This window comes from Scyliorhinus canicula, chromosome 8, assembly GCF_902713615.1.
Source record: "Scyliorhinus canicula chromosome 8, sScyCan1.1, whole genome shotgun sequence".
In the NCBI taxonomy this organism is placed as follows: Eukaryota; Metazoa; Chordata; class Chondrichthyes; order Carcharhiniformes; family Scyliorhinidae; genus Scyliorhinus; species Scyliorhinus canicula.
In genome coordinates, this window is record NC_052153.1 from 63,093,182 (window position 1) to 63,120,992 (window position 27,811).

General features: G+C 46.7%; 1 protein-coding gene across 5 annotated transcripts in view; it reads left to right on the forward strand.

Moving 5' to 3' along the window:
- The window catches only part of rfx3 (regulatory factor X, 3 (influences HLA class II expression)), a 572,273-nt gene that overhangs the window by 452,809 nt on the left and 91,653 nt on the right, over positions 1-27,811 (forward strand). For all 5 annotated transcript variants that reach the window (XM_038804657.1, XM_038804659.1, XM_038804656.1 and 2 more), the window contains 3 exons: positions 3,421-3,536; positions 3,980-4,131; positions 24,822-24,919. In XM_038804657.1, the coding sequence (XP_038660585.1) occupies positions 3,421-3,536; positions 3,980-4,131; positions 24,822-24,919 (366 nt within the window). The remainder of the gene's footprint in view (positions 1-3,420; positions 3,537-3,979; positions 4,132-24,821; positions 24,920-27,811) is intronic.

Below are 27,811 nucleotides of genomic sequence, written 5' to 3' on the forward strand. Positions count from 1 at the left end.
AGCCTGGAAGTAATGTTTGGAGCCTTGATGAGGAGATATGAGGTAAAAGGGCAGACGTTACAGCTCCTGTACATACATGAAAATGTGTCTTGATAAGGGGACAGGGTGTTGGTTCAACCCTCCCAATTTTACCACTTTGAACAAACGTTCAACTTAGCAAACGTGACGCCACTCTTTAAAAAAGGAGGTAGGCAGAAAGCAGGAAATTATAGGCCAGTGAGTTTAACTTCGGTAATAGGGAAGATGCTGGAATCTATCATCAAGGAAGAAATTGCGAGGCATCTGGATAGAAATTGTCCCATTGGGCAGACGCAGCATGGGTTCGTTAAAGGCAGGTCATGCCTAACTAATTTAGTGGAATTTTTTGAGGACATTACCAGTGCAGTAGATAACGGGGAGCCGATGGATGTGGTATATCTGGATTTCCAGAAAGCCTTTGACAAGGTGCCACACAAAATGTTGCTGCATAAGATAAAGATGCATGGCATTAAGGGTAAAGTAGTAGCATGGATAGAGGATTGGTTAATTAATAGAAAGCAAAGAGTTGGGATAAATGGGTGTTTCTCTGGTTGGCAATCAGTAGCTAGTGGTGTCCCTCAGGGATCCGTGTTGGGCCCACAATTGTTCACAATTTACATTGATGATTTGGAGTTGGGGACCAAGGGCAATGTGTCCAAGTTTGCAGATGACACTAAGATGAGTGGTAAAGCGAAAAGTGCAGAGGATACTGGAAGTCTGCAGAGGGATTTGGATAGGTTAAGTGAATGGGCTCGGGTCTGGCAGATGGAATACAATGTTGACAAATGTGAGGTTATCCATTTTGGTAGGAATAACAGCAAACGGGATTATTATTTAAACGATAAAATATTAAAGCATGCCGCTGTTCAGAGAGACTTGGGTGTGCTAGTGCATGAGTCACAGAAGGTTGGTTTACAAGTGCAACAGGTGATTAAGAAGGCAAATGGAATTTTGTCCTTCATTGCTAGAGAGATGGAGTTTAAGACTAGGGAGGTTATGTTGCAATTGTATAAGGTGTTAGTGCGGCCACACCTGGAGTATTGTGTTCAGTTTTGGTCTCCTTACTTGAGAAAGGACGTACTGGCGCTGGAGGGTGTGCAGAGGAGATTCACTAGGTTAATCCCAGAGCTGAAGGGGTTGGATTATGAGGAGAGGTTGAGTAGACTGGGACTGTACTCGTTGGAATTTAGAAGGATGAGGGGGGATCTTATAGAAACATTTAAAATTATGAAGGAAATAGATAGGATAGATGCGGGCAGGTTGTTTCCACTGGCGGGTGACAGCAGAACTAGGGGGCATAGCCTCAAAATAAGGGGAAGTAGATTTAGGACTGAGTTTAGGAGGAACTTCTTCACCCAAAGGGTTGTGAATCTATGGAATTCTTTGCCCAGTGAAGCTGTTGAGGCTCCTTCATTACATGTTTTTAAGGTAAAGATAGATAGTTTTTTGAAGAATAAAGGGATTAAGGGTTATGGTGTTCGGGCCGGAAAGTGGAGCTGAGTCCACAAAAGATCAGCCATGATCTAATTGAATGGCGGAGCAGGCTCGAGGGGCCAGATGGCCTACTCCTGCTCCTAGTTCTTATGTTCTTATGAACGTTTCTAACATTTCACAGTTCTGATGAAAAGTCATGACCTAAAACATTAACTCTTTCTCCACAGATGCTGCCAGACCTGCTGACTTTTTCCTTTGTAACCTCTCTTATCTACTGTTGAATGGATTTCTGTGCATATCTGACCAATGCACTATGACATCTTGAGAGAAAATCCACTCTCCATTTCAGATATTTAGTTCAGGCAACCGTTGAACTTCTTCTAATTTGTTTTCTTATTTTGAACACCGGTTGTAACAACTGCAGAATCAGGTCCTTAATAAGCTCATGTTACACGATCCAACATGAGTACTCAGGCAAATCATACTATATAATTCCAGCATGACGACATAATTCTTTATTGAGTTCATGATTCATGATGAGAACTCTGGTATATCACACTCCACAATCCAGCATAATTATAACTACAGTGGTTCACTCAAAACTGTTATACCAATTCTACCTTTTGTCTCTACATTTCATGCATGCTGTTACTAAATCACAGTAAACTAACATGCACAAAGTGACATTGCATGTAACAACATGGAGTCAAGATGATGCATTTAGCCCCTCTCAACATCTCCTAATTATTATCACTGGGCTAAATCACTGGCTTTTAAAGCAGGCCAGCAGCACGGTTCGATTCCCGTACCAGCCTCACCGGACTGGCTCCGGAATGTGGCGACTAGGGGCTTTTCACAGTAACTTCATTGAAGCCTACTCGTGACAATAAGTGATTTTCGTTTTTCATTTCCATAGTTATGTGGTCCACTTAAACTCTTCCAAGCACTTTAGTATTGTACACACAACAATAGATCAACATTTTCCAGATATGGATGAACAGCCTTCACACATTCCTTCAATTCCTCATCCTTGCATTAGGCCAGCTTCACAAAGTATCCCTGTTGAGCAGAAAACTTAAATCATTGTTTGCAGAAATGAACAAAGATATGCACAGGTAATGTGAAACCATATTCCCACAGTTACCAGGAGTGAGATTTTCAAAACCCGCTTGCCGATTGGATCATCCAATCCCACTGAACTCATTACCTTTTGGCTGACTCGACACACTCGATGCACCAGGGCTGGAAAATCTAAGCCCAGATCTTAAACAGTATATACCGAATAATTAAACTAGTGTCTTCATTTCAAGCTAGTTAAAGCTTCTTTAGAAGAGTTTCAAATGAACTTGTAACATCACACCCTAAAATCTCCGATGATTCTCCGATCCCGTTGCAGTGAATGGAGATTTGGTTGAGCGCCAAATTCTCCATCCTCGTTGGCAGCGGTAGCGACGTGCACTCGCAATGGAAAATCCCACCCTTAATATCTAAAGTATCTTACTCAAAGTCAGATATGGTCTTACATATCTTGCCCCGCCCTATGAAGTGCTTGTCTTTTTTAGGTTCTAACAATAATGAATCTTTTAAATTGCATTTGTGCAGCACGGTGGCACAGGAGTTAGCACTGCTGTCTCACAGCTCCAGGGACCCAGGTTCAATTCCAGCCTCGGGTGACTGTGTGGAGGTTGCACTTTCTCCCAGTGTGTGCTTGGGTTACCTCCGAGTGCTCCGGTTTTCTCCCATAGTCCAAAAGATGTGTAGGTTAGGTGGATTGACCATGCTAAATTGCCTCTTTGTGTCCAAAATGTTAGGTGGGGTTACTGGTTTACAGGGATGGGGTGGAGGCATGGACTTAAGTAGGGTGCTGTTTCCAAGGGCCGGTGCAGACCCGATGGGCCGAATGGCCTCCTTCTGCACTGTAGGGATTCCATGATTCTAATCATATCTTTTGTTTTTGTTACTTTATAGGCAATACTGGATGTAGTAGTGAATCTTCAGTTTAGCCTAATTGAAAAACTATGGCAAACATTCTGGCACTATAGTCCATCGACTTCAACTGATGGGACCACTATTAGTCAAACCAGGCAAGTTTCTACTCCGGTCTATTTGGCTTTCACAACTTGGCCAGTGATATTAAACTGGGGTGGGGGCGGGGTGGTGGGATAACAAATCGGCCAAAAATAGGTGATGTGCTGCAAGCACGAGCCAAAGCCAGAATTGTACGTTTCACCCAAAATTGGGCCTGTGGCCTCATTTTCCTAATACAGGTTGGCTTCCTGACCTATCTGCAGTGTCTTCTTTTAACTTGCCACCTGAACAGAAATCTGATCACTTTGGCAAGTTAAAATATCCCCCCTTGTCATAAATTTCAAATCAACCTGCAAATCAGTTACATTTGTTGCTGCCACATGCTAAATTGGGCCTGATAGGGGGAGAAAATTCATCATATAATTACAGATAAAAATCTATCACTTATCATTGGTATTTTAATGATCATTGATTTGATTCTTTCTCTGTCCTCCTGCAGTGAGAATGAGATAGAAGGTAGACTCGTGAAGGCAAAGCTCACTGCACTGTGCAAGAATGATTCCGTCCTCAAATGGATGTGTACCTGCGATCACGTAATGTACCAGGCTCTGGTGGAAATCCTTATTCCAGACGTTCTTAGACCTATTCCTAGTAAGTACTGCCACAAGTTGTTTTCCTTTCTAAATTTGAAAATTTAGTCCTAAAATGCTAAAAATAATAAAATTATAACCGTTAATCAAGGTCTATGACTTGACTCAGCATACACGACAACCTGGTTTTTCAGCCTCAAAAATCAAGCTTTTTCACTGCCTCGGCTTAAACCGACTTCGCTTTTCAGCCACAACATGCTAGACGTGCATTAGAGTTGGCCTCCATTTTACACCCCACATATGAATGCTTAACTTACTGGTACTTTATAAACTGGGTGCAAGGTATAAAACAGGTGAAACAGGCTGTATTGCAAAGGGCACACCCACACTGAGCAGACCCCATGTGGTGAATAACAAAGATGGTGTCTACCCACAACCAGGGCAGCTATTTTCTTTTTTTACTTGGTGCATAAGTCGGCCCATGATTTTGGAGCGATTTTTTCAAGTATGCAAAGGTCAACACATATGCCGACATCTATGGAAACTAACATTGTGGACTGAATACAGTCCTTGGTGGCATGTTGGCTGGGGGTGGGGACCATAAGATTGGGTGCCAAGCATTGGGTGCAATTCCCACCACATACCCACAAACACTCACTGCAATTTTACTGCTGGTTGAGAGGTGTCAAGAGGTCGGCCTGCCCGAGGGACAGTTGAGGCTATTCTCCTCCACTGCTGCCGTTTAAGCCTCAGTGGGAGAAGCTCATGTCAAGTGTGCAGCCCGACAGATTTCACTACTCAGCTGGTGGTAGGTGGGGATGTTTTCCCTCCCGCTTGCTCTGTCCAGCCCAATTCCCCCACCCTAATTGGAATGGACTGCCAGCCTGGTCCTGGCAAGACCTGGGACTTATCGCCGAAGTCTAGCACCATCGTAGTATGCCTTGTTTGGGCCCGACTGCTGTGCTACCAGTGGCCACAGCTCCCAATGGAGCTGCAGGGACCAGATAGCTGCCATCACTTGATTAACTGGTAGCTTTTAGAGGGGGAACATCCTCCCAAGATGGGGCAGAAATGCCACCTCAAACCAATAAACAACCTGACAACCATGCAGAGGTGGGCTCACCTGCAACTCTTGAATCCAGCCCCCTCCACCCGCCCCCAAATCCAGCCGTCTGTTAAAGTTGTGCAAGAGTATTCTTGATTCAGAAGAATTTCCTTATGCACAGATGTGGCCTAAAAAAATCTTCTCCTGTCTCTTAAATTATGAGACTTCAAGATAGCTGGTGCCCCACATCCAGATTTCTTTGTTTTAAAATAAAATTAATTTAGAAATTATTTTCCTAGTGCACAGGTAGAATATTAGATCGCTCGCTATCCTGAGGGTCGACACGTAATGCGCAACCACTGACTCTCAAACTCACACTGCCACTTAATGCTCACTTCCGTCGGCCCTAGGAAGTCCTGCCGAATTAGCCGGCAGCTCTCCAAGCCGGCCAAGCACAGAGCAGCAGTGGTCAGAAGTGATACTGCAGCACTCTGCCCTGAAACCAAGTACCAGAACCATTCGAAAGATAAGTTCAGGAAGTACCGGGATACATTCCCTCAGAGTTTACTCTGGTATCCTTGATAGCTGTCAGTAAAAGGCTTGGGTTGAGTTACCTGTCCGGCCTCATGGTATCAAATTGAAGGAAAAAAATTAGGGGCAGGCCAAAGATTGGAAAAATTCCTGAAACCAGCAAAGGGTGATGAACAAAAAAGAATAGAGGGAGAAATTAGCATTTGAGAGCAAATTAGCAAAAAAATATAGAAATAGACAGTAAATGCTTCTACAAGTATTTAAAAAGAAAGACAGTAGCAAAAGTAAACTTTAATTTCTTAGAGGATAATAGTGTGGTATTAGTAGTAGAAAACAAGGAAATGGCAGAGACTTTGAATCCATGGAATCCCTACAGTGCTGCTGAAGGTGGCCATGTGGTTCATCGAGTCTGCACCGACAGGGCCCAATCCCATGCCCTATCTCCGTAACCCCACATTTATTGGATACTAAAGAGCAATTCAGCATGACCAATCTACCAACCTGCACATCTTTTAACTGGGAGGAAACCGGAGAACCTGGAAGAAAACCACGTAGAACATGCAAACTCTACAGATACAGTCACCCGAGGCCGGAATTGAACCCAGATCTCTGCCGCTGTGAGGCAGCAATGCTAATCACTGTGCCGCCCAAGTATCCTGTATCTGTAGAAGACACAAAAAGTATTGCATGAATAGTTAGAAAATCATGGTACAAGTCACTGTCACTCAAGGAAAAAGTACTCGGCAAACTAATGCGACTAAAGGCTGACAGGTCCCCTAAACCTGATGGCTTGCAGCCTGGCATCTTAAAATAAGTGGCTGCAGTGATAGTGGATGCATTGGTTGTAATCTTCCAAAATGTCCTAGATTCAGGAAAGGTCCTAAGGTATTGAGGAACAGCAAGTGTAACATGTCAATTGAAGAAAGGGGGAAGACAGAAAGCAGAAAATTGTGGCCACATAGCCTAACATTTGTCATTGTGAAAATGTTCGAGTCCATCCTTGAAAAGTAGTAGCGGGCCATTTCAACAATCTAAATACTATTAAGCAGACTCAACACAGTTTTATGAAAGAGAAATCCGGTTTTAAAAGTTTATTCAAGTTCTTTGAGATGTAACAAGCTGGGTTAATAAATGGGAATTCGTATATGTGGATTTCCAAAAGGCATTCGATAAGGTGCCACTGAAAGATTACTGCACAAAGTGTTGGGGTAATATATTCGCATGGAGAGAGAATTAGCTAATATGTGTTATGGGTCAGGGTTTAGAGAACCCCAAAGTGTTTCATGGAGTTCACCTGACCCACAACTTTTAATAGATTGTAGTATGGGGAGCACACGGCCCACTCTACAGACGTGGTACAGCAGAAATGGACTTTTTAAAGCAAAACAATGTTTATTCTATGAACTCAAGTTAACCTTTTTAAAACATACAGTGAACATCTTGGCAACCATCAATTCAAATACAACCCCCAAAGAATACAACACTAAGTATTAATTAATAATTTCCCAAACAACATCCAGAAGACAAAAGAAACACCTTTTAACATAAGCACGAGGTTTCCATTCACTACTGAGAACAATTATAATTCTGAATTCACCAAATGATCAAGAGATAGTCTTTTGATGGCAGAGAGATCAACAGTACACCTGGCTTCAACTCCAACACTGAAAACAAAACTAAAACACACCCTGCAGCAAACAGCCTAAAACGAAAGTAAAAAGATGACTGACAGCCCAGCTCGACCCATATTCTGACATCACTGATAAACATCCATTTCTTAAAGGTACATTTCTTAAACACCCATTTGTTAAAGGTACTCTCATGACACATGAATCAGAGTTGGAATAAATGGTTCATTTTCAAGAAAGCAAAACAGCGGCAACTATTGGGGAGCCACATGAATCAGTGTTGGGGCTCAACTATTTACAATCTGTATCAATGACTTGGATGACAGGACTGAGGATATTGCACCTAAATTTGCTGCTGGTACAAAGATAGATAAATTAGGAAAGTAGGCAATTAATGCACTCTTAAGGGTCTCACCAGCATCAGGCAGGGCATTCGTCATGCAAGAAGCCCAAAAACATAAATCCTGTCCAGGTTGCTTGTGAGATTCCATGGGGAACCCCTCATTCAAAAGAAACAAGGGACCCAACAACGGGAATGAGGGGTAACTGAGAGCCACCCCACTGCGCTTGCTGTCAATCCTGCCCCGCGACCACCATCCGCAACACCCAACCTGCCAACACTCACCTGTGCCTGGGTTCTTGGGTGATCCGAGGCCTCAGGTAGAAGTGTAAGTCGAGCAGCATCCATTGGCTCTCTGATGGCACTAAAGAGCTACCAGTCTCTGATTGGCTGGTAGTTCTCGGCAGGCGGCACTTCTGCCCCCAGGTCCTTGATTCTGAGTGAGGCCCACCACTGTCCAGTTAAGTCCCTGAAAAGAAGTGACTTGAGGCTTCTGCTGGGTCTCTAATCTGTGGGTAATACCCTCATCACCTTCATTGCCATCAGGGATGCCAAGAGACAATAAGCTAGAGTCACAGACTAACGAAACAGATTCTCGTCGGTTGTGGCAAGGATTAAATAACATAACGTGCTACAAAGCAAAGCCGAGTAGAATCTCCGGCAGCAGCGCACCCCTCCCCGATGAATTCAATGCATTCTATGCTCATTTTGAGAAGGAAAGCAACAAACCGTTGTCAACTGCCCCAGCAGCCTCGGCAAGCAATGGGTCCTGATGGAGTCCCTGGTCGTGCATTCAGATCCTGTGTGGACCAACTGGGCGGATCTGTTCACAGACGTCTTCAAACTCTCCCTACTCCGTTCCAAGTTTCTCACCTGCTTCAAGAAGACCACCATCATACCGGTGCCAAAGAAGAACCAGGCAACGTGCCTCAAAAACTACTACCCGTGGCCTTGACGTCTATCATTATGAAGTACTTTGAGAGATTGGTCATGAGACACATCAACTCCATTCTCCCAGAATGCCTTGATCCACTGCAGTTTGCATACCACCATAACCGGTCCACAGCAGATGCCATCTCCCTGGCTCTACACTCATCCCTGGAGCATCTCAACAACAAGGATTCCTATTCATTGACTTCAGCTCACACTTTCAACACCATAATCCCAGCCAAACTCGTATCCAAACTTCGAAACCTAGGACTTGGCTCCTGCCTCTGCAACTGGATCCTCGACTTCCTGACCCATAGATCACAATCGATAAGGATAAACAACAACGTGTTGTCCACAATAGTCCTCAATACCAGGGCACGCAAGGCTGCATACTTAGGCCCCTACTATCCTCCCTATACACACATGATGAATGACAAAATTTGTCTCCAACTCCGTCTACAAGTTTGCTGATGACGCGACCGCAGTGGGTCAGATCTCAAACAGCGAAGAATCAGAGTACTGGGAGATAGAGAACTTAGTGGCATGGTGTAACGACAACAATCTCTTCCTCAACGCCAGCAAAACTAAGGACCTGGTCATTGATTTCAGGAAGCAAAGTATCGTGCACACCCCTGTCTGCATCAATGGTGCCAAGGTGGAGATGGTTGACAGCTTCAAATTCCGAGGTATCCACATCACCAACAATCTGTCCTGGTCCACCCATGTCTACACTACGATCAAGAAAGCACAACAGCGCCTATACTTCTTCAGGAAACTAAGGAAATTTGACATGTCTACATTGAATCGTACCAATTTTTACAGATGCACCACAGATAGGATGTCTGGTGCCATGGGCGGGAGCTACCAGGCTGGCGAGGTGAGCTAGCTCACGGAAGCACAGTGGGGGATGAGCAGGTGATAATTTTGATATGGGGGGTTGGGTTTCTGGTGCTGTTACTAGGGGGAGGGAGGGGTGGGGGGAGCTACTCGGCTGAAAGGGGAGGAACTGATGCCAGGGGACAAAAGGGAGATTGAGGACGGCGGAGGCCCGAGGAAGCGAGAGTCGCGACCTGGCGGCTGGCCTAACAAGGGTGATGGCTAATCGGCAGGGGCGGGGGAACGGGAAACCCCCCGACTAGGCTGATGACTTGGAACGTCAGAGGGCTAAATGGGCCGGTTAAGAGGGCTCACGTGTTCACGCATCTGAGGGGATTGAAGGCGGAGGTGGCAATGTTACAAGAGACACACCCAAAGGTTATAGACCAGACCAGTTTGAGGAAAGGGTGGTCTTCCATTCAGGGACTGGACTCTAAGACCAGGGGGGTCGCGATCCCGATTAACAAACGGGTGGCATTTGAGGCAGGGAGAATCATGCCAGACGCGGGGCAGGTACATTATGGTGAGTGGGAAGCTTGAGGGGATGCAGGTGGTACTCGTGAATGTATATGCACCAAACTGGGATGATGTGGAATTTATGAGGCAGGTGTTAGGTAAGGTCCCGGACCTAGAGTCACATCATCTGATCTTGGGGGGAGATTTCAATACAGTGATTGATCCAGGATTGGACCGGTCAAAATCTAGGACAGGGAGGGTGCCAGCCGTAGCAAAGGAATTAAAGCGGTTTATGGAGCAGGTGGAGGGAGCCGACCCATGGAGGTTCGAACGGCCAAGAGTGAAGGAGCTTTCTTTTTTCTCCCATGTCCACAAAGTATACTCTCGGATCGACTTTTTTATCCTGAGCAGGGCTCTGCTGCCAGGAGTGGTGAATACCAAGTACTCGGCAATCGTGGTGTCGGATCATGCCCCACATTGGGTGGATCTACGGGTTAGTATGGAGAGAGGGCAGTGCCCGTCATCAAGGCTGGATGTGGGACTATTAGCAGATGAGGGGGTGTGTGGGCAGGTGAGAAAATCCATCCAGAACTATTTGGAAATAAATGATATGGGGAAAGTCCCGGCAGCAACGGTGTGGGAAGCTCTGAAGGCAGTGGTTAGACGGGAGTTAATATTGATACGGGCTCATAGAGAAAAGGTGGAATGAGCAGAGAGGGATTGGTTAGTTGTGGAGATACTCCAGGGGGACAGGAGAAATTCGGACGCGGGGCCACTGAAGGAGTGGCGGAGGTTACAGGTGGAGTTTGGGCTGTTATCCACAGGGAAGGTGGTGGAACAACTGAGGAAGGCAAAGGGAGCGGTGTATGAGTATGGGGGAATGGCCAGTAGAATGCTAGCACACCAGCTGAGGAAAAAGGAGGCGACCAGGGAGATAGGGAGAGTAAAGAACAGAGGTGGGAATGCAGTCCTGACCCAGTGGGGGTGAATGAGGTTTTTGAGGACTTTTATACCAAGTTATCTGAGTCGGAACCCCCGGCTGCGGTGGAGGGGATGAGGCAGTTCCTGGGTCAGCTGAGGGTCCCGAGGGTGGAGGAAAAACTTGTGGAAGGGCTGGGAGCCCCAATTAAATTGAGGAAATAATGGAGGGGCTGGAGGTCATGCAGATGGGTACGGCCCCGGGGCCAGACGGCTACCCGGTGGAATTCTACACATAGTTTTCTGAAGCGGGAGAAAGACCCTGAACTATGCGGGTCACACAGGCCGATTCCTCCACTGAATGTGGATACCAAACTGCTGGCTTAAGATACTGGCCGCAAGGATAGAGGATTATGTCCCAGGGGTGATAGGAGAAGATCGCGTGGGGTTTGTAAAGGGCAGGCAACTCGAGGCCAATGTTAGAAGGCTCTTAAACGTTATTATGATGCCGTCAGAGGGGGGGGGGGGTGAGATGGAGGCGATGGATGTGGAGAAGGCCTTTGATCGGGTGGAGTGGAATTATTTGTGTCAGGGCTTCATTGATTGGGTGCAGTTGCATCAGGCACCAGTAGCAAGTGTGCGTACGAATCAGCGGTTGTCGGGCTGTTTTAAACTGCACCGAGGGACAAGGCAAGGGTGTCCCCTCTCCTCGCTGTTGTTTGCTCTGGCCATAGAGCCATTGGCTATGGCGTTAAGTGCTTCCAGGAACTGGAAAGGGGTGGTCCGGGATGGGTGCAGCATCGGGTTTTGCCTTATGCAGATGACCTGCTTCTGTACATTTCTGACCCGTTGGACGGGATGGGGGAGATTATGCGGATCTTAGGGGAATTTGGCAGGTTCTCGGGGTATAATTGAATATGGGGGAAAGCGAGATGCTCGCGATCCAGGCGAGGGGGCAGGAGAGGAGACTGGGAGAGCTGCCCGTTTAGAATGGTGGGAACGAGCTTTCGCTATCTGGGAATCCAGGTGCCATGGGAATGGGAGACATTGCACATAGGAATTGAGAGGATGGGAGATCAACTTGTAGACGGGAGCTTCCCTGGCTTGAAGGATTTGGAGGAGAAATTTGAACTGTCAGCAGGGAATGGGTTTAGATATCTGCAGGTACGGGATTTTCTGAGAAGGCAGATTTCGACATTCCCACTCCTGCCACCACAGGGGATACAGGACAAGGTAGTTTCCAGAACATGGGTGGAAGAGGGGAAGGTATCAGATATAGATATCTACAAAGAACTTATGGAGTCGGAGGAAACCCAGATAGAGGAACTGAAGGGCAAGTGCGATGAGGTAGAGGCTGGTCTGTGGGCGGATGCCTTAAACAGGGTTAACACATCCTCATCATGTGCCAGGTTTAGCCTAATACAATTTAAGGTAGTTCACCGGCCACACATGACGGTAGCCCGGATGAGCAAGTTCTTTGGGGTAGAGGACAGGTGTGCGAGTGGACATAGTCTTAGCAAAACCCTGCCAAAACCCGCGGGAGGTCCAGCAAACCATGTCCATATGTTTTGGGCATGCCCGAAGCTTGGAGGGTTTTGGCAGGGTTTTGCTAAGACTATGTCCACGATACTTAAAACACGGGTGGTGCCGAGGTAGCGATCTTTGGAGTGTCGGAAGATCCGGGAGTCCAGGGGGCGAAAGAGGCTGACGTTTTGGACTTTGCCTCCCTGGTAGCCCGGAGACGGATACTGTTAATGTGGAGAGACTCGAAGCCCCTAAAATTAGAGACTTGGGTTAGTGACATGGCTGGGTTTCTCAGTCTCGAGAAAATAAAGTTCGCCCTAAGAGGGTCAATATTAGGGTTCGTCCAGAGGTGGCAGCTGGTCGTCGACATTCTTGGAGAAAATTAAAATGTCAACAGAGGCAGAAATCTAGGGGGGGGGGCGGGGTTAGGTTATTGATTCATTGATTGGGGGTGCGAAGAGCGTGATCGGGATGGAAATGTTTTATGTACTATGTTTATATTGCTTTTATTGTTGTTATTATTATAAAAACTACAAATAGCATAATATATTTTTTTTAAAGCAGAAAAACTGGCGCCGCATCTGCACCGATTCCGCTACTGCTAAGGGGCTAGCACCGGCGCCATGTGGAATACAATCAATTCCAATGAAAAAACGGTGCTGGATTTGCTAGATCCGTGATTGACACTCGAGAGGCTGACAAGCTGCAGCTACATCTACACATTACAATCCCCACACACACTCATCTCAGCCAACAAGATGTCACTGGTTCAGCTGGAGTGCACCCATACAGTTGATGGGTCAGCTGGGGCCAGAGTGCATCAAGGGGGGATGACCTGAGGGGACACCAATACGGCCCGTGGCCCTATGTTCACAGTGGGTTGTTCACGGCATTTGACAGGATATCAGATGGGCACTGCCAAGCTGGCATTTTTTTGCACGCACGTGATTGGGCCAGGGTTGCTTGTCTTGGGTGTTGGGGGGTGTGGGGAACCCTCCCATGTTGCGTTCGGCTTGGGTGGGAGGTCGGGGATTCTTTTCGGGGCCTTGGAGATCAGGATGGCATTTAAAAATGCTATCTGGATCTCACCCTCTCTGGGAGTGATCCAGCTCGGCATATTTAAATACCCAGACGCTCCATTCACCCGGCGCCGGGAGTCAACAGCCGTGCCTGCGAGATCTGAACTGGTGGCATTTTGCACTTGCTTTCACAAAACGGCTTGATGATGCTTCGGGGGATGTCTCGCAAGCTAATAGTGACCCCCTGGTGGTCGGGGATAGGGCAGGGTTGTACCCTGTCACCAGGGTGCTTGGATGGCACTGCCAGGATTCTGGGCTAGCGGTGCCTGGGTGCCAGGTTGGCACTGCCAGGGGCCGGGTCTGGGAGGCCTTGCTCATTAGGGGAGCCGAGAGAGATTCCAGGTGACACATGGTGGGAAGAGGGTGAAGAGGGGGTTCCTGAAAGTAGGGCAGGGAGGCTGAAAGGGCAGGGGGAAGAGATCAGGGCAACCAGTCAAAATGGCAATTTGCAAGGAGCAAGTGCAGGAAATCTATTATAGTGTGGCCTCGACAGGGAGAAACTTCCCGAGGCCCAAAGTGCCAGTGAAGAGCGGGATGAATCTCACCACTGCACGCCCCGAGGAACACCCCACCAAACATGCCCAAAAGCGGACTTTGTTTAATGTCCGCTGAATCGCGTCCAATGTATGCATTGATTCCTTGTTGTGATCCCTGGCCAATCTATCAATTAACAAAATATTGGCTAGTCAAGAAAGGATGCACTCTTGATTATAGAGTCCTTGAGGTCTGCTTAACTGATTATGTTGAACCTCATATAAACACTGGAAATTTACTTTCACAGAACCATATTTGAGGCTGCATGTCCATAAAATAAATGGGCAGAAAATCATTTTGTGCATGTGCACAAATTTGTTATCTGGTCAGAAAAACGTTAACACGTTTTCGAGAATTGTGTTCTGTTCTAAAATAAGTCAGCATAATAAGAATAATTTTGGGTGTCAAGTTGTGTAGCCTTGCTCGGTTATGTATATTGCATTATTAACAAAATAACAGGTTAATTACTCCGAAGCTGTCTGCTACCACCACTGTGTAAGAAATTATTAATGAGACTGGAAGAATATTGTTTTAATTTTACATTTAGAATAACAAATGATAGTTTCTATGCTAATATAAAAACAACACAGTACGGTTGCTTGAAATCTGAAGTAAAAACTATGTGCTGGAAATATTCAGGTCTGGCAGCAATTGCAGAGAGAGAAAGAGTTAATGTTTCCAGTCAAATTAGATTCTTCTTGGAACTGAAGAGAGGTAGAAATGTTTAATCTGTCTTTTTATTCTTGTACTGCAATGGCCTTTGCCCATTGGGGTTTAGAAGAATAAGAGATTATCTTATTTAAACATAAAAGCCGAAGGAGATTTGACAAGATGGATGCTGAGAAGATGTTTTCTCTCGAGACAGATGGAAACTTAAGGACTCCCTTTAAATATTAGGGGCCTCCCATTTCAGACTGTGATAAGGAAAAGTTTTCTTTCTCTGAGGGTTGTAAGTCTGTGCAATTATTTTCCCCAGAAAGCAATGGAGGCTGGATCATTGAGTATATTCAAGGCTGAGTTATATATATCTTTGATCGACAAGAAAGTCAAGAGTTATGATAGGGATCAGACAGAAAAGTAGAGTTGAGGCCACAATCAGATCGGCCATGATCTTATCAAATGGTGCAACTGGTTTGAGGAACCTACTCATTTTTGTGTTCTTGTGTTCACTCCGTGGCACCCCAGCCTCCACTGCTTTCTGGGGGAAAGAATTCCACAGACTAACAACCCTCTGACTCTGAAAGAACAAATTCTCCATATCTGAATCTTAAATGGGAAACCCCTCATTTTTAAATTGAGTCCCCTGGGGGGATGATGTGAACATGGGAGTGGTTGTATTTTCACGAGTTGAAGACTCTGGAGCAAAGCACTGAGCAGGGCCAACTCCACCTCCTCCTGCGCTAGGCTAAGCCTCATGCAGTTCAAAGTGGTGAACAGAGCCCACCTGGTTTAGGAACAGGAATGGGGCAATCACAGTGTTGGGGGTTTATTACAGGCCTCCCGACTGCCAGCGAGAGATGGAGGAGCAGATAGCTAGAGAGGTTTTGGATAGGTGCAAAAATAACAAGGTTATTGTGTTAGGGGATTTTAACTTTCCCTATATTGCCTGGTACTCACTTAGTGCAAGAGGCTTGGATGTGTAGAGTTTGTAAGGTATATCCAGAAAGGCTTCTTGATGCAATACGTAGATAGTCCAACTCGGGAATGGGCAGTACTGGATCTGGTATTGGAGAATGAGCATGGACAGGTGGTTGAGGTTTCAGTAGGGGAACATTTTGGGAGTAGTGACCACAATTCCGTACGTTTTAGGGTACTTTTGGATAGGGATGAGGGTAACCCTCGCGTTAGAGTGCTAAACTGGGGAAAGGCAAATTACGATAAAATTAGACAGGAATTGAAGAATTTGGATTGGGTGCGACTGTTGGAGGGTAAATCAACATTGAACACACAAGTTTTTCAAGCAACAGTTGATTAGGATTCAGGTAATTCCCATTCCAGAGAGAACAAAGGAGAAGTATGGGAAGTATAGGGAGCTTTGGATAGCGAGGGACATTGTGTCAAGTGCGTCGCTGTCGCCCACCCCGCTGCCTGTGGAGCAGTTGATGATGTTGATCAAGGGGGAGCTTCAGCAGGATCGGATAGAAATGCAAGAGGACTGGTCCAAGGCAATTGAGGGAGCAGTGGTCCCTCTACGCGGGACTTTGGAGCAGGTGGAGAAGCACCTGGAATTGCAAGATGCAAAGATTCATGAGGTGGAAAAGGCGGTAACGGATCACAGTGATCGGATTGTGGTGTTGGAGGTAAAGGATCAGATGTTGGGAGCAGCCTGGCAGGAATTGAAGGTGAGGGTGCACGATCAGGAGAATCGATCCAAGCAGCAGAATGTAAGAACCCTGGGCCTGCTGAAGGAGGTGAAGGTATGGAGTGCCACGGCCTATGTCTTGAAGATGTTTGTGAAGCTGGTTGGCGATGGGTGTCTGTGAATTGGCCCCAGAGGGGACCGGGCACACCGATGGCTACGACAGAGGACAAGAACTGGGAAGTCGCCGTGGGTGGTGATAGTCCGAATGCATAAATTCCAGGAGAAGGAGACGATTCTGAGACGGGTAGCGATGACATGAGACTGCAGTTGGGAGTGGCAGCGGATCAGAATATATACCAAGCGGCGGGAAAGTTTTAATTACGCCAACGCGGTGCCTTGGCGGAATAAGGTCCAGTTTGGGGTGTTATGTCTGGCCAAACTCTGGGTGGCTTTTAATTGGAAAGAACACCATTTTACAACGTCAGAGGAGGCAAATGTGATTATTAAGGAGCATGGTTTGGAGGAGGGCTAATGGTGGGTGTTTCTTGGTTTTTGATATGTTTGTAAAATGTTTGCAATATGTTGGCTTTTTTGCTATTTTATTATGGTTGAAGGGGGAATGATTCCTGGTGGAGTGGAGGGGGGGGATGAGGGACCAGGAGGATGGGGAGGGGCCTGGGCTTGGAGTGGAGGTGGGAGGGGCAATGTGGGGGGAGGGGCAGTCGGAGCATATGGATGGGGATCTTTTGTGTTGATCTCCAGCTGGGAGTTCCCATATTAGTAGGGATGCTGGCGAATGGAAGCAGTGTGGGGAGGGGCTGCGATGGTGGGGGGGGTTGGGATTGGTTGGGTAATTTGGGGGAGGGAGGTGTTGGGGGCGGGGGGGAATGTGCTGGTGACCTGGGTAGCTTGTTGGGTGGAGGCAGGGGAGAGAAGTAGGAATTGCCGTTTTGATTGGGCCTGAACAAGAAAGGGGATTGGGGACAGGGGTGGTTTTGTGTTGGGGGATTGAAATGGCGGACCTGAATCGGGGTGGGGTGCCGCCGGACCGCCGGTGAGAATAGTGACTTGGAACATGCGGGAGTTTAATGGTCCGGTGAAGCAATGGCAGGTGTTTGTGCACAAAAAAAGACGGAGGTCATTTTTCTGCAGGAGATGTACCTGCGGGTGAAGGTTCAGGTGAGATTAAGAAAGGGGTCGGTGGGGCAGACCCATGGAGGTTTAGGAATCTGGGAGAGAGGGAGTTGTCCCACTTCTCCCATGTACACCATGTATATTTCCGTCTAGATTTTTTCATCATGGGTAATCGGTGTTCCCGGGGTTAGTGGGGGTGAAATATGCCGCATTTGTGGTCTCTGATCACATGCCGCACTGCATGGATGTAAGGCTCGGTATCGGCCAGGCACAGAGACCCTCGTGGAGGAAGGATTTGGCGCTCCTGGCGGATAAAATGTTCTGTGGAATGGTGTCTTTGATGATAAAGGAGTCTGTAGTGTTCAACCAACTGGCGGGGAGGGTACAGATGGCCAAGTTGAACTCCCTCCCGAGCTTTGTTTGTTTTTCATCCCTCCTGCCAAAGGCGTCCTTCCAAAAAGTGGACAGATTAATTTCGGCATTTGTATGGGCTGGCAAGGCGCCGTGGATTTGGAGGTTTTTTTTTTCTTACAGAGGAGACGGAGGGTGAGGGAGCTGGCCTTCCCAATCTGTTATACCAATACTGGGCAGCGAATGTGGAGAATGTGCGTCAGTGGTGCACAGAATAGGTGCAGGTTGAGGAGGCTTCGATAACAGGGGTGCGCCTAAGGACCCTGGCTATGGGCCCCCTCCTATTCTCCACAATTAAGTGCACTGTGAGCCTGGTGGTGGCATCGTCTCTTAAGGCTTGGATCCAGTTGAGGCGGCACTTTGGCGTGGGGGTATGTCGGTACTGGCACCAATATGTAGGAATCACAGATTTGCTCCAGCGGACATAGATGCAACATATAGGAATTGGCAGAGGAAAGGAGTGGAGCAGTTTAGGGATCTGTTCATGGAAGGGTTGGAAGAGTTGCAGGATAGATACCAGTTGCCAAGGGAGAGTCAGTTCAGGTATATGCAGGTGTGGGAGTTTGTGCGAAGGAGCTACCCTCATTCCTTCAGCTGCCAGAGCATTCCTTGCTGAACAGGTTGTTAACACAGGACGAGCGGGGGGATAGGAAGATTGCAGACATTTACGGGTGGTTGGTGCAGAGAAGGCACCCATTGAGGAGATAAAGCGGAAGTGGCTCGCAGAGCTCTGAGTGGAATTGAGTGGGGGGTCTGGAGTGAAGTTATGTACCGGGTGAACACGACATCACCTTGAACTAGGATGAGCTGGGTAGTTTAAAGTGATGCACAGGGCTCGTATGACCAGGCTCGTATGAACAAGTTCTTCCCAGAGGTAGAAGATAAGTGCGAGAAATGTGTGTGTGTGTGGGGGGGGGGGGGGGGGGGGGGCAGCAAATTGTCCAGATGTTTGGTCATGTCCAAGATTATTGGGTTTTTGGACCACTTTTTTGAAGTACTGTCGGAGATCGTGGGGGTGAAGATGCCGCTGTGCCCGTTGGTATCGAGTTTCAGAGTGTTGGAACTACTGGAGGGGAGGGGGCCAATGTTGTCGCCTTTGCCACTCTGCCCGGCGGCGAATTCTATTGGGTAGGAGGTCGGTGGAGCCATCCAGGGTGTCGGCATGGTTGGCAAAGTTTCTTAAGTTGGAAAAAATTAAGTTCACTCTCAGAGGGTCAGCGGATGGGTTCATCGTAAGATGCAAGATGTTCTTGTCTTTATCCAAGGATTTGTGTTTGTTGCCAGTGGGCGTGGAGGAAAGAAGGGTTTTGGGAGGGACTGGGGGGTTGTTAAAGTGAATCTCTAAGGGGAGAAAAGGGGGGGGGGGGGGAATTACAAACTGTTTGCACTGTGTTATGCTTTTGAAAGTTTTTGTGATTTGTGTACTTTAGTTTTGAATTTTTTTTTATTTAAAAAGGGTGGCAACCCATAACTAGTGGAGTGTAACAGGGATCTGTTCTGTTGCCACAATTATTTACAATATATATTAATGATTTGGACGAGGGGAGTGAATGTACTATTGCCACGTTTGCGGATGACACAAAAATAGGTGGGAAGGCAAGTCGTGAGGATGACACAAATAATCTACAGAGGGGTATAGGCAGGTTAGGTGATTGCGCAAAAATTTGGCAGGCGGAATATAATATAGGAAAATGTGACTTTATACACATTGGTAGGAACAATAAAGGAACCGAATATTATTTAAATTGAAAAAGACTGCAGAATATTGCAGCACAGAGGGAATTGGAAGCCCTCGTGCATAAAAAAGCTAGCTTACAAGTTCAGCAGGTATTTGGAAGGCAAATAGAACCAAAAACGTAATGATCTCTAGGTTACTACCTGAGCCATGAGCTAATTGGCATAGGGTCAATAAGATTAAGGAGGTAAAAGTGTGGCTCGAAGATTCGTGTTTGAAAAATTAGTTGAATTTATGGGATATTGGCACCACTGGGGAAGGAGGGAGCTGTTCCAATGGGACAGTCTTCAGCTGAACCATGCTGGGACCAGAGCCCTGGCAAATCGCATAACTAGGGCTGAAGATAGGGCATTAAACTAAATAGAGGGGCAGGAGGGGTTCAGTTACATGGAAAATTAGAAAATCAAAGTTAAAGGAGAAGGTAGGAGTGCAGATTAACAATGAGGACTTTAAATTAGTTAAAGGTGTTGAGGGCAAGCCCTGAAGGCAGTGATTCGTGGGGAGCTGATATCCATCCGGGCACACAGGGAGAGGAGCGAGAGGATTGAGAGGGATAGACTGGTGGGAAAGATGCTGGAGGTGGACAGGAGGTATGCAGAGGCACCAGAGGAGGGACTGTTGGGGGAGAGGCGCAGCCTGCAGGCTGAATTTGATTTGCTGACCACTAGAAAGGCAGAGGCACAGTGGAGGAAGGCACAAGGGGCAGTGTACGAACATGGTGAAAAGGCGAGTAGGATGCTGGCTCATCAGCTCCGCAAGCGGGATGCGGCCAAGGAAATTGCTGGAGTGAGAAACAAGAGTGGGAATGTGGTGCGGAAGGGGGTAGAGGTGAATGAGGTCTTCAAGGACTTTTACGGGGAACTGTACCGGTCGGAGCCAACGGGGGAGAGGAGGGGAATGGAGAGGTTCCTTGACGGGCTTTCTTTCCCGAAGGTGCAGGAGGAGAAGGTGGAGGGGTTGGGTGCGCCGATTGAGCTGGAGGAGCTAGTTAAGGGGATCGGGCAGATGCAGTCAGGGAAGGCACCGGGGCCGGATGGGTTCCCGGTGGAATTTTATAAAAAGTTTGTGGACCTAGTGGGCCCCTTGCTGGTGCGGACACTCAATGAAGCGTGGGAAGGGGGGACTTTGCCCCCGACGATGTCGCGGGCGCTGATCTCGTTAATTTTAAAGAGGGACAAGGACCCCCAGCAGTGTGGTTCATACAGGCCCATATCTCTCCTCAACATGGATGCTAAGGTCCTGGCAAAAATCCTGGCCACCAGGATAGAGGACTGTGTGCCAGGGGTTGTGCACGAGGACCAGACAGGTTTCGTGAAGGGTAGGCAGCTGAACACGAATGTGCGGAGATTGTTGAATGTCATCATGATGCCGGCGATTGAGGGGGAGGCAGAGATAGTGGTGGCACTGGATGCGGAGAAGGCCTTCGATAGAGTTGAGTGGGGGTACCTATGGAAGGGGTTGGGGAGGTTTGGATTTGGTGAAGGGTTCATTAGATGGGTAAGGCTGCTATATGAGGCCCCAATGGCGTGCGTGGCCACGAATAGGAGGAGGTCGGAGTACTTCCGGCTTTACCGAGGGACCAGGCAGGGTTGTCCCCTGTCCCCCTTGTTGTTTGCACTGGCAATCGAGCCGCTGGCGATGGCGTTGAGGGATTCAGAGAGGTGGAGAGGTTTGGTGCGAGGTGGAGAGGAACATAGGGTGTCGTTGTATGCCGATGACCTGTTACTGTATGTGGCGGACCCGGTGGGAGGGATGCCAGGAGTGATGGAGTTACTAGCTGAGTTTGGGACCTTTTCAGGTTATAAATTAAATTTAGGCAAGAGCGAGGTGTTTGTGGTGCACCCTGGAGACCAGGAGGAAGGAATTGGTAGGCTCCCGCTTAGGCGGGCAGGGGAGAGCTTTAGGTACCTGGGGGTGCTGGTGGCCAGGGACTGGGGGACTCTTCACAAGCATAACTTCACCAGACTTGTAGATCAGATGGAGGAGGAGTTCAAGAGGTGGGACATGCTGCCATTATCGTTGGCGGGGAGGGTACAGTCCGTCAAAATGACGGTGCTTCCAAGGTTCTTGTTCCTCTTTCAGTGCCTGCCCATCTTTATCCCCAGGGCCTTCTTTAGGAGAGTGACTAGCAGTATTTTGAGCTTTGTGTGGGCACATGGGACTCCGAGAGTGAAGAGGGTGTTCCTGGAGCAAGGGAGGGATAGAGGCGGGCTGGCGCTGCCAACCTTCTGGGGTACTATTGGGCAGCCAATGTGTCAATGGTGCGTAAATGGGTGATGGAGGGGGGAGGGGCGGCGTGGAAAAGAATGGAGATGGCGTCATGTAGAGGTACGAGCCTGGGTGCCATGGTAACGGCACCGTTGCCGCTCTCCCCTAAGAGGTTTACCACGAGGTGGCGGCGACCCTAAGAATCTGGGGACAGTGGAGACGGCATCGGGGGGAAACAGGGGGCTCGATGGAGGCTCCACTGGGTGGCAACCATCGGTTCATCCCGGGGAACAAGGATGGGGGATTTAGGGGGTGGCAAAGTGCGGGCATCAGCAAATTGAGGGACCTGTTTATTGGCGGGAGGTTTGCGGGCCTGGGGGAACTGGAAGATAAATTTGGCCTTCCCCAAGGGAACATGTTCAGATACTTGCAGGTAAAGGCGTTTGCTAGGCGACAGGTAAAAGGATTCCCTCTGCTGCCGTCGCGGGGGACGATGGACAGAGTGCTTTCGGGGGTGTGGGTCGGAGAGGGGAAGGTGTCTGACATCTATAAGGTAATGCAGGAGGTGGAGGAGTCGTCAGTGGAGGAGCTGAAGGCTAAATGGGAGGAGGAACTTGGGAAGCAGATAGAGGACGGGACTTGGGCGGATGCCTTGGAGAGAGTCAGCTCTTCCTCCTCATGTGCGAGGCTTAGTCTCATACAATTTAAGGTGCTGCACCGGGCCCACATGTCCGGGACTAGGATGAGTAGGTTCTTTGGGGGTGAGGACAGGTGCACCAGATGTTCGGGGAGTCCAGCGAATCATGCCCATATGTTCTGGGCATGCCCAGCACTGGAAGAATTCTGGAAGGGGGTGGCGGGAACGGTGTCAAGGGTGGTTGGATCCAGGGTCAAATCAGGGTGGGGACTCGCGATTTTTGGAGTTGCGGTAGAGCCGGGAGTGCAGGAGGCGAAAGAGGCCGGTGTCCTGGCCTTTGCGTCCCTAGTAGCCCGACGAAGGATTCTGCTACAGTGGAAGGATGCAAGGCCCCGAAGTGTGGAGACCTGGATCAGTGACATGGCGGGATTTATAAAATTGGAAAGGGTCAAATTTGCCCTGAGAGGATCAATACAAGGGTTCTATAAACGATGGCAGCCTTTTCTGGACTTCCTGGCTCAAAGATAGGTAACTTGGTCAATAGCAGCAGCAACCCGGGGGGGGGGGGGGGGGTGTTCCATATTGTAGTGTCTATTCTGTAACTTTATATTGTGTTAATTTGCGTTGTTGTTAAATTGCTGTGTTGTTCATGGAGGTGGGGCGAATGTTTATGATTGTTAATATTATTGTTATTTTTGGTATTTTACTATGGTGCGTTATTGTTGTATAAATTCAAAATTTTTCAATAAAAATTATTTCACAAAAAAAAAAGGTGTTGAGGGCTCAGGAAAGGTTAGTAAAGTTCCCAGAACCAATAATAGAACAGAGAGTATGGGAAGCGACAGGAATCTAACTTCAGACACACTAGATAAGGGTACAACTATGAGAAGGGGGAGGTCACATGAAACAAGGTAAACGGCTGCAAGGACATCAGCGCTGGGATCTAAATATCCAGGGATATGTGTCCTATCGAAAGGATGTGCAGCGGTCAGTTTTGCCTTGTCAGTAAGAAATTTAGTTCAATCGATCGCAAGAAGCGATATATGGTCGGAAGGCGTAGAGTATGTATAGGTAGAGTTGAGGAATTGCAAAGAAAAAAAGACTCTGATGGGAGCTATGTACAGACCCCCTAGCAGTAGTCAAGATATGGGGCAGAAAATAAATCAGGAGATAGAAAAGGCATATAAGAAAGGCAATATTACAATAATCATAGGGGACTTCAATATGCAGGTGGACTGGGAAAATCAGGTTGTAGCGGATCCAGAAAAGGAATTTGTGGAATGGTTTTTGGAGCAGCTTGTGGTAGAGCCCACTAGGAAACAGGAAATTCTGGATTTGGCGATGTGTAATGAGGTAGACTTGGAGGAATTTTCTCATGAGGGGAGGTTGAGTAGATTGGGCCTGTGCTCATTGGAGTTTAGAAGAATGAGAGGTGACCTTTTTGAGACATATAGGATACTCAGGGCTCTTACAGGGTAGATGATGAGAGGATGTTTCCTCTAGTAGGAGAATATAGGACCAGAGGACATAATCTCTGAGTAAGGGAGTACTCATTTAACACCGAGATAAAGGGGAATTTCTTCTCAAGAGGGTAGCGAATCTGTGGAATTCTTTACCGCAGAGAGCTATATAGAGACTGGGTCGTTAAGTATGTTCAAGGTTGAGATAGACAGATATTTAATCAGTCAGGGAATTAAGGGTTATGGGGATAAGGCAGGAAAGTGGAGTTGAGGATTGTATCGGATTAGCCATGATCTCATTGAATGGTGGAAAAGCCTTGATGGACCAAGTGCCCTGACTTCTGCTTCTCCCTTCTATAAACATTGTAATTTCTGTGCATTCAAATATTAGACTGCTTTTCTATTCTTCCTGCCAAAGTCTAAGGTCATATATTGCGTAGCCTGCAAAGTCTACACAACTCTGTCTCAATAATATGCCTAAACCAGAAAAGATTGCTCTTTAATCCGACAGTGACTTATTTTTCATTTCACATACCACCCACTCTTAGTAACATTACCAGTTAATGCCAAATGAGAAGCATTTCTGTGCCATAAATCTATGCCCTCTGGGAATTGGTTAATGACTGCCCAAACTCACGTTATTTTAAACCTTTATGGACCAGCCTCCCCGAACAGGCGCCAGAATGTGGCGACTAGGGGCTTTTCACTGTAACTTCATTGAAGCCTACTCGTGACAATAAGCAATTTTCATTTCATTCATTGGAGAAACATTTGGCCCATCTGGACTGTATTTGAATCCAGGTAGTTGAGGTGAAAGGCCAGAATCTAACCCATGGAACCACCAGTTCTCAACAATATTTCCTCAGTTGAATTATAATGTTCTTCAGTGTCTAAAATCTGAAAAAAGGGCATTATATGATAGACTTTAGATGAGATACTGCAAATGATTGATTAACTCTGTTGATTTCAGTTCATGTATTTTTATTCACGTTTGACTTGCTAGGTGCCTTGACCCAAGCCATTCGCAATTTTGCAAAAAGCCTCGAAGGATGGCTAACAAATGCCATGAACAATATTCCACAGCAAATGGTTCGCACCAAGGTGAGTGATGGAATTGCAATAGAATAAATTGAATTACATTGCTGATTGCTTTAAAGCTCTTCAGCAAGGAATGTAGGCAACATTCTGTTACATCGTTCATTAAATATCCTCTATTGCTAAATGCTGAATATGTGTTAATATGGCCTTCCTGGCCTGGCATTCAAGAGTTCTGAAGGTTATGTTCCCTTTCCGGTGTCAGAGTAATGGAGATCTCTTCACGCCGGGTATCGTCTTGAAATAGAAAAGGGGGATCCAGTTGTTATGTTCCATGTAGGAACCAACAACATGGATAGAACTAGCAATGCTGTTCTGCTGAAAGTGTTTGAGGAGTTGGGCTCCAAATTAAAATGTAAAACCTCAAAAGTAATCATTTCTGGATTATTACATGAGCCATGTGCCAATTGACGTAAAATCAAGCAGATTAGATATCTAAACACCTGGCTCAAAGTGCGATGTGGGAAGAAGCTGTTTCGAATCATGGGGCACTGACACCATTACTGGAAAAAGAAGGAGCTGATCATTAGGATGAGTTGCGCTCAAGATTAACAGGAAAAACAAACAGAACAATAGGTGACCTTTAAGGAGATGCTTTTTCAGGTACAGGCCAAGTACATTCCAACCAGGGCAAAGAGTAAGGGAACCAAAGCTGGTCCTTGTTGGATGAAGAGGAAGAGAGAGATCAAGCGAGAACCAGGTCAAATACAGTAAACTAAGAAGAGAAGAAAATAACAAAATATGTCCGGCAAGGAGAGCATATGAAAATAGAAGTTATGCAGTTAGCATAAAAGGGAACAAAAAAAATTCTATCGATATCTAAATAGTAAGTATGTAGTAAGAGGTAGAGTGTAGCCTACTAGGGCCAAAGAGGGCAAAAGGATGCGCAGGGCATGGCTAGAATACTTAATGGGCACTTTGTTAAAACAATGAAAAATAAATGTATATAATAGGATAGCCATTACAGAGATGTAGTTGAAAGATGATCTAAGATGGTACTTGAATACTCAAGAATACATGTTTGAAGGACAGGAGGAAGAGAAAATGAGGCGCGATAGCTTGATTAATAACAAAGCTAGATTCCATTGAAGAAGAAAGACTCCATGAGAAGCGTGAATTGTCCATGGTTAACTAAAGACGTTAAAGATGGCATCAAATTGAAATAAAGGTGCTGTTGCTGTGAAGATTTGTGATAGGCCAAAAGGATGGAAAAGTTTGAGAAACCCCAAAAAATAATGAGGGAGAAATTAAAGTTTGTGAGAAAACTAACAAGAAATATAATAACAGGCGGCATAAGCTTCTACAAGTATATAAAAAGTTAAGCACTAGCTAAAGTGAACATGGGGTTCCTTAAAAGAATTAATAATGGGAAACGAGGAAATGGCAGCTAGCCATGAACAAATATTTTAAATCCATCTTCACAGTAGAAAACGTAAAAAGCATCCCAAGTATCGTAGAAAGTTGAGAGGCAAAAAGGAGGGAGGAACTTAAAACAATCACATTCAGTAGAGGAAAAGTATTTGGAAAACAAATGGAATTTAAGATTAACATGTTTATATCTCTCTGAGGACTCTTTGTGTCCAACTTTTGTGTCATCCACATACTTGGCAATAGTACATTCCCTCTTCAAAGTCATTAATATATTTATTGTAAATAATTGTGACCCAAGCACTGATCCCTGTTGCAATCTACTAGTTACACGTTGCCACCCCGAAAATGCCCCTCTTATCCCAACTATCTCTTCTATCAGTTAGCAAAACCTCTATCCATGCTAATATGCTGCCCCCAACACCATGGCCTCTTATCTTATGAAGTAGCTTTTTGTGCAGTCCCTTATCAAATGACTTTAGGAAATCCAAGTATATTACATCTACTGGTTCCGCATGACCTTTTTTTGTTCATTTACAGGATGTGGGCGTCGCTGGTTAGGCCAGCATTTATTGCCCATCCCTAGTTGCCCTTTAGAAGGTGGTGGTGAGTTGCCTTCTTGAACGGCTGTAGTGCGTGCGGCGTAGGTACACTCACTGTGCTGTAAGGGAGGGTGTTCCAGCATGTTGCCCCAGCGACAGTGAAGAGTGGCATATATTTCCAAGTCAGGGTGGTGAGTGACTTGGAGGGGAACCTCCAGGTGTTGGGGTTCCCAAGTGTCTGCTGCTCTTGTCCTTCTAGATCAGGGGTGGGCAAACTTTTCCGTGCAAGGGCCACATTCAGAAATTCACAATTTTAAAGGGCCGCATAGTATATTAAGTAAAATAATTACTTCACCCGGTTATGATTCTGGGCGCCTCATATAGAACATAGAACAGTACAGCACAGAACAGGCCCTTCGGCCCTCGACGTTGTGCCGAGCAATGATCACCCTACTCAAGTCAACGTATCCACCCTATACCAGTAAGTAACCCAACAGCACCCCCATTAACCTTAAAAAAAAATTTAATTAAAAAACATTTTTTTTTTTAAATGACTTGGTGGGCCGCATAAAGACCTTTGGCGGGCCGTAGTTTGCCCACCCCTGTTCTAGATGGTAGTAGTCATGGGTTTGGAAGGTGTTGTCTAAGGAACCTTGGTAAGTTACTGCAGTGCATCTTGTAGATTGCACACATAACTACCACTGTTCATCGGTGGTGGAGGGTTTGAATGTTTGCGCAAGGGTGAGCAATCAGGCAGGCTGTTTTGTCGTGGATGGTGTTGAGCTTCTTGAGTGTTGTTAGAGTTGCACTTATTCAGGCACTCATTCCATTACACTCTTGACTTGTGTCTTATAGATGGTGGACAGACTTTGGGGGTCAGGGGGTGAGTTACTCGCCGCAGAATTCCTAGTCTTTGACCTGCCCTGGTAGCCATAGTATTAATATGGTGACTCCAGTTCAGTTTGGGATCAATGGTAACCCCCAGGAT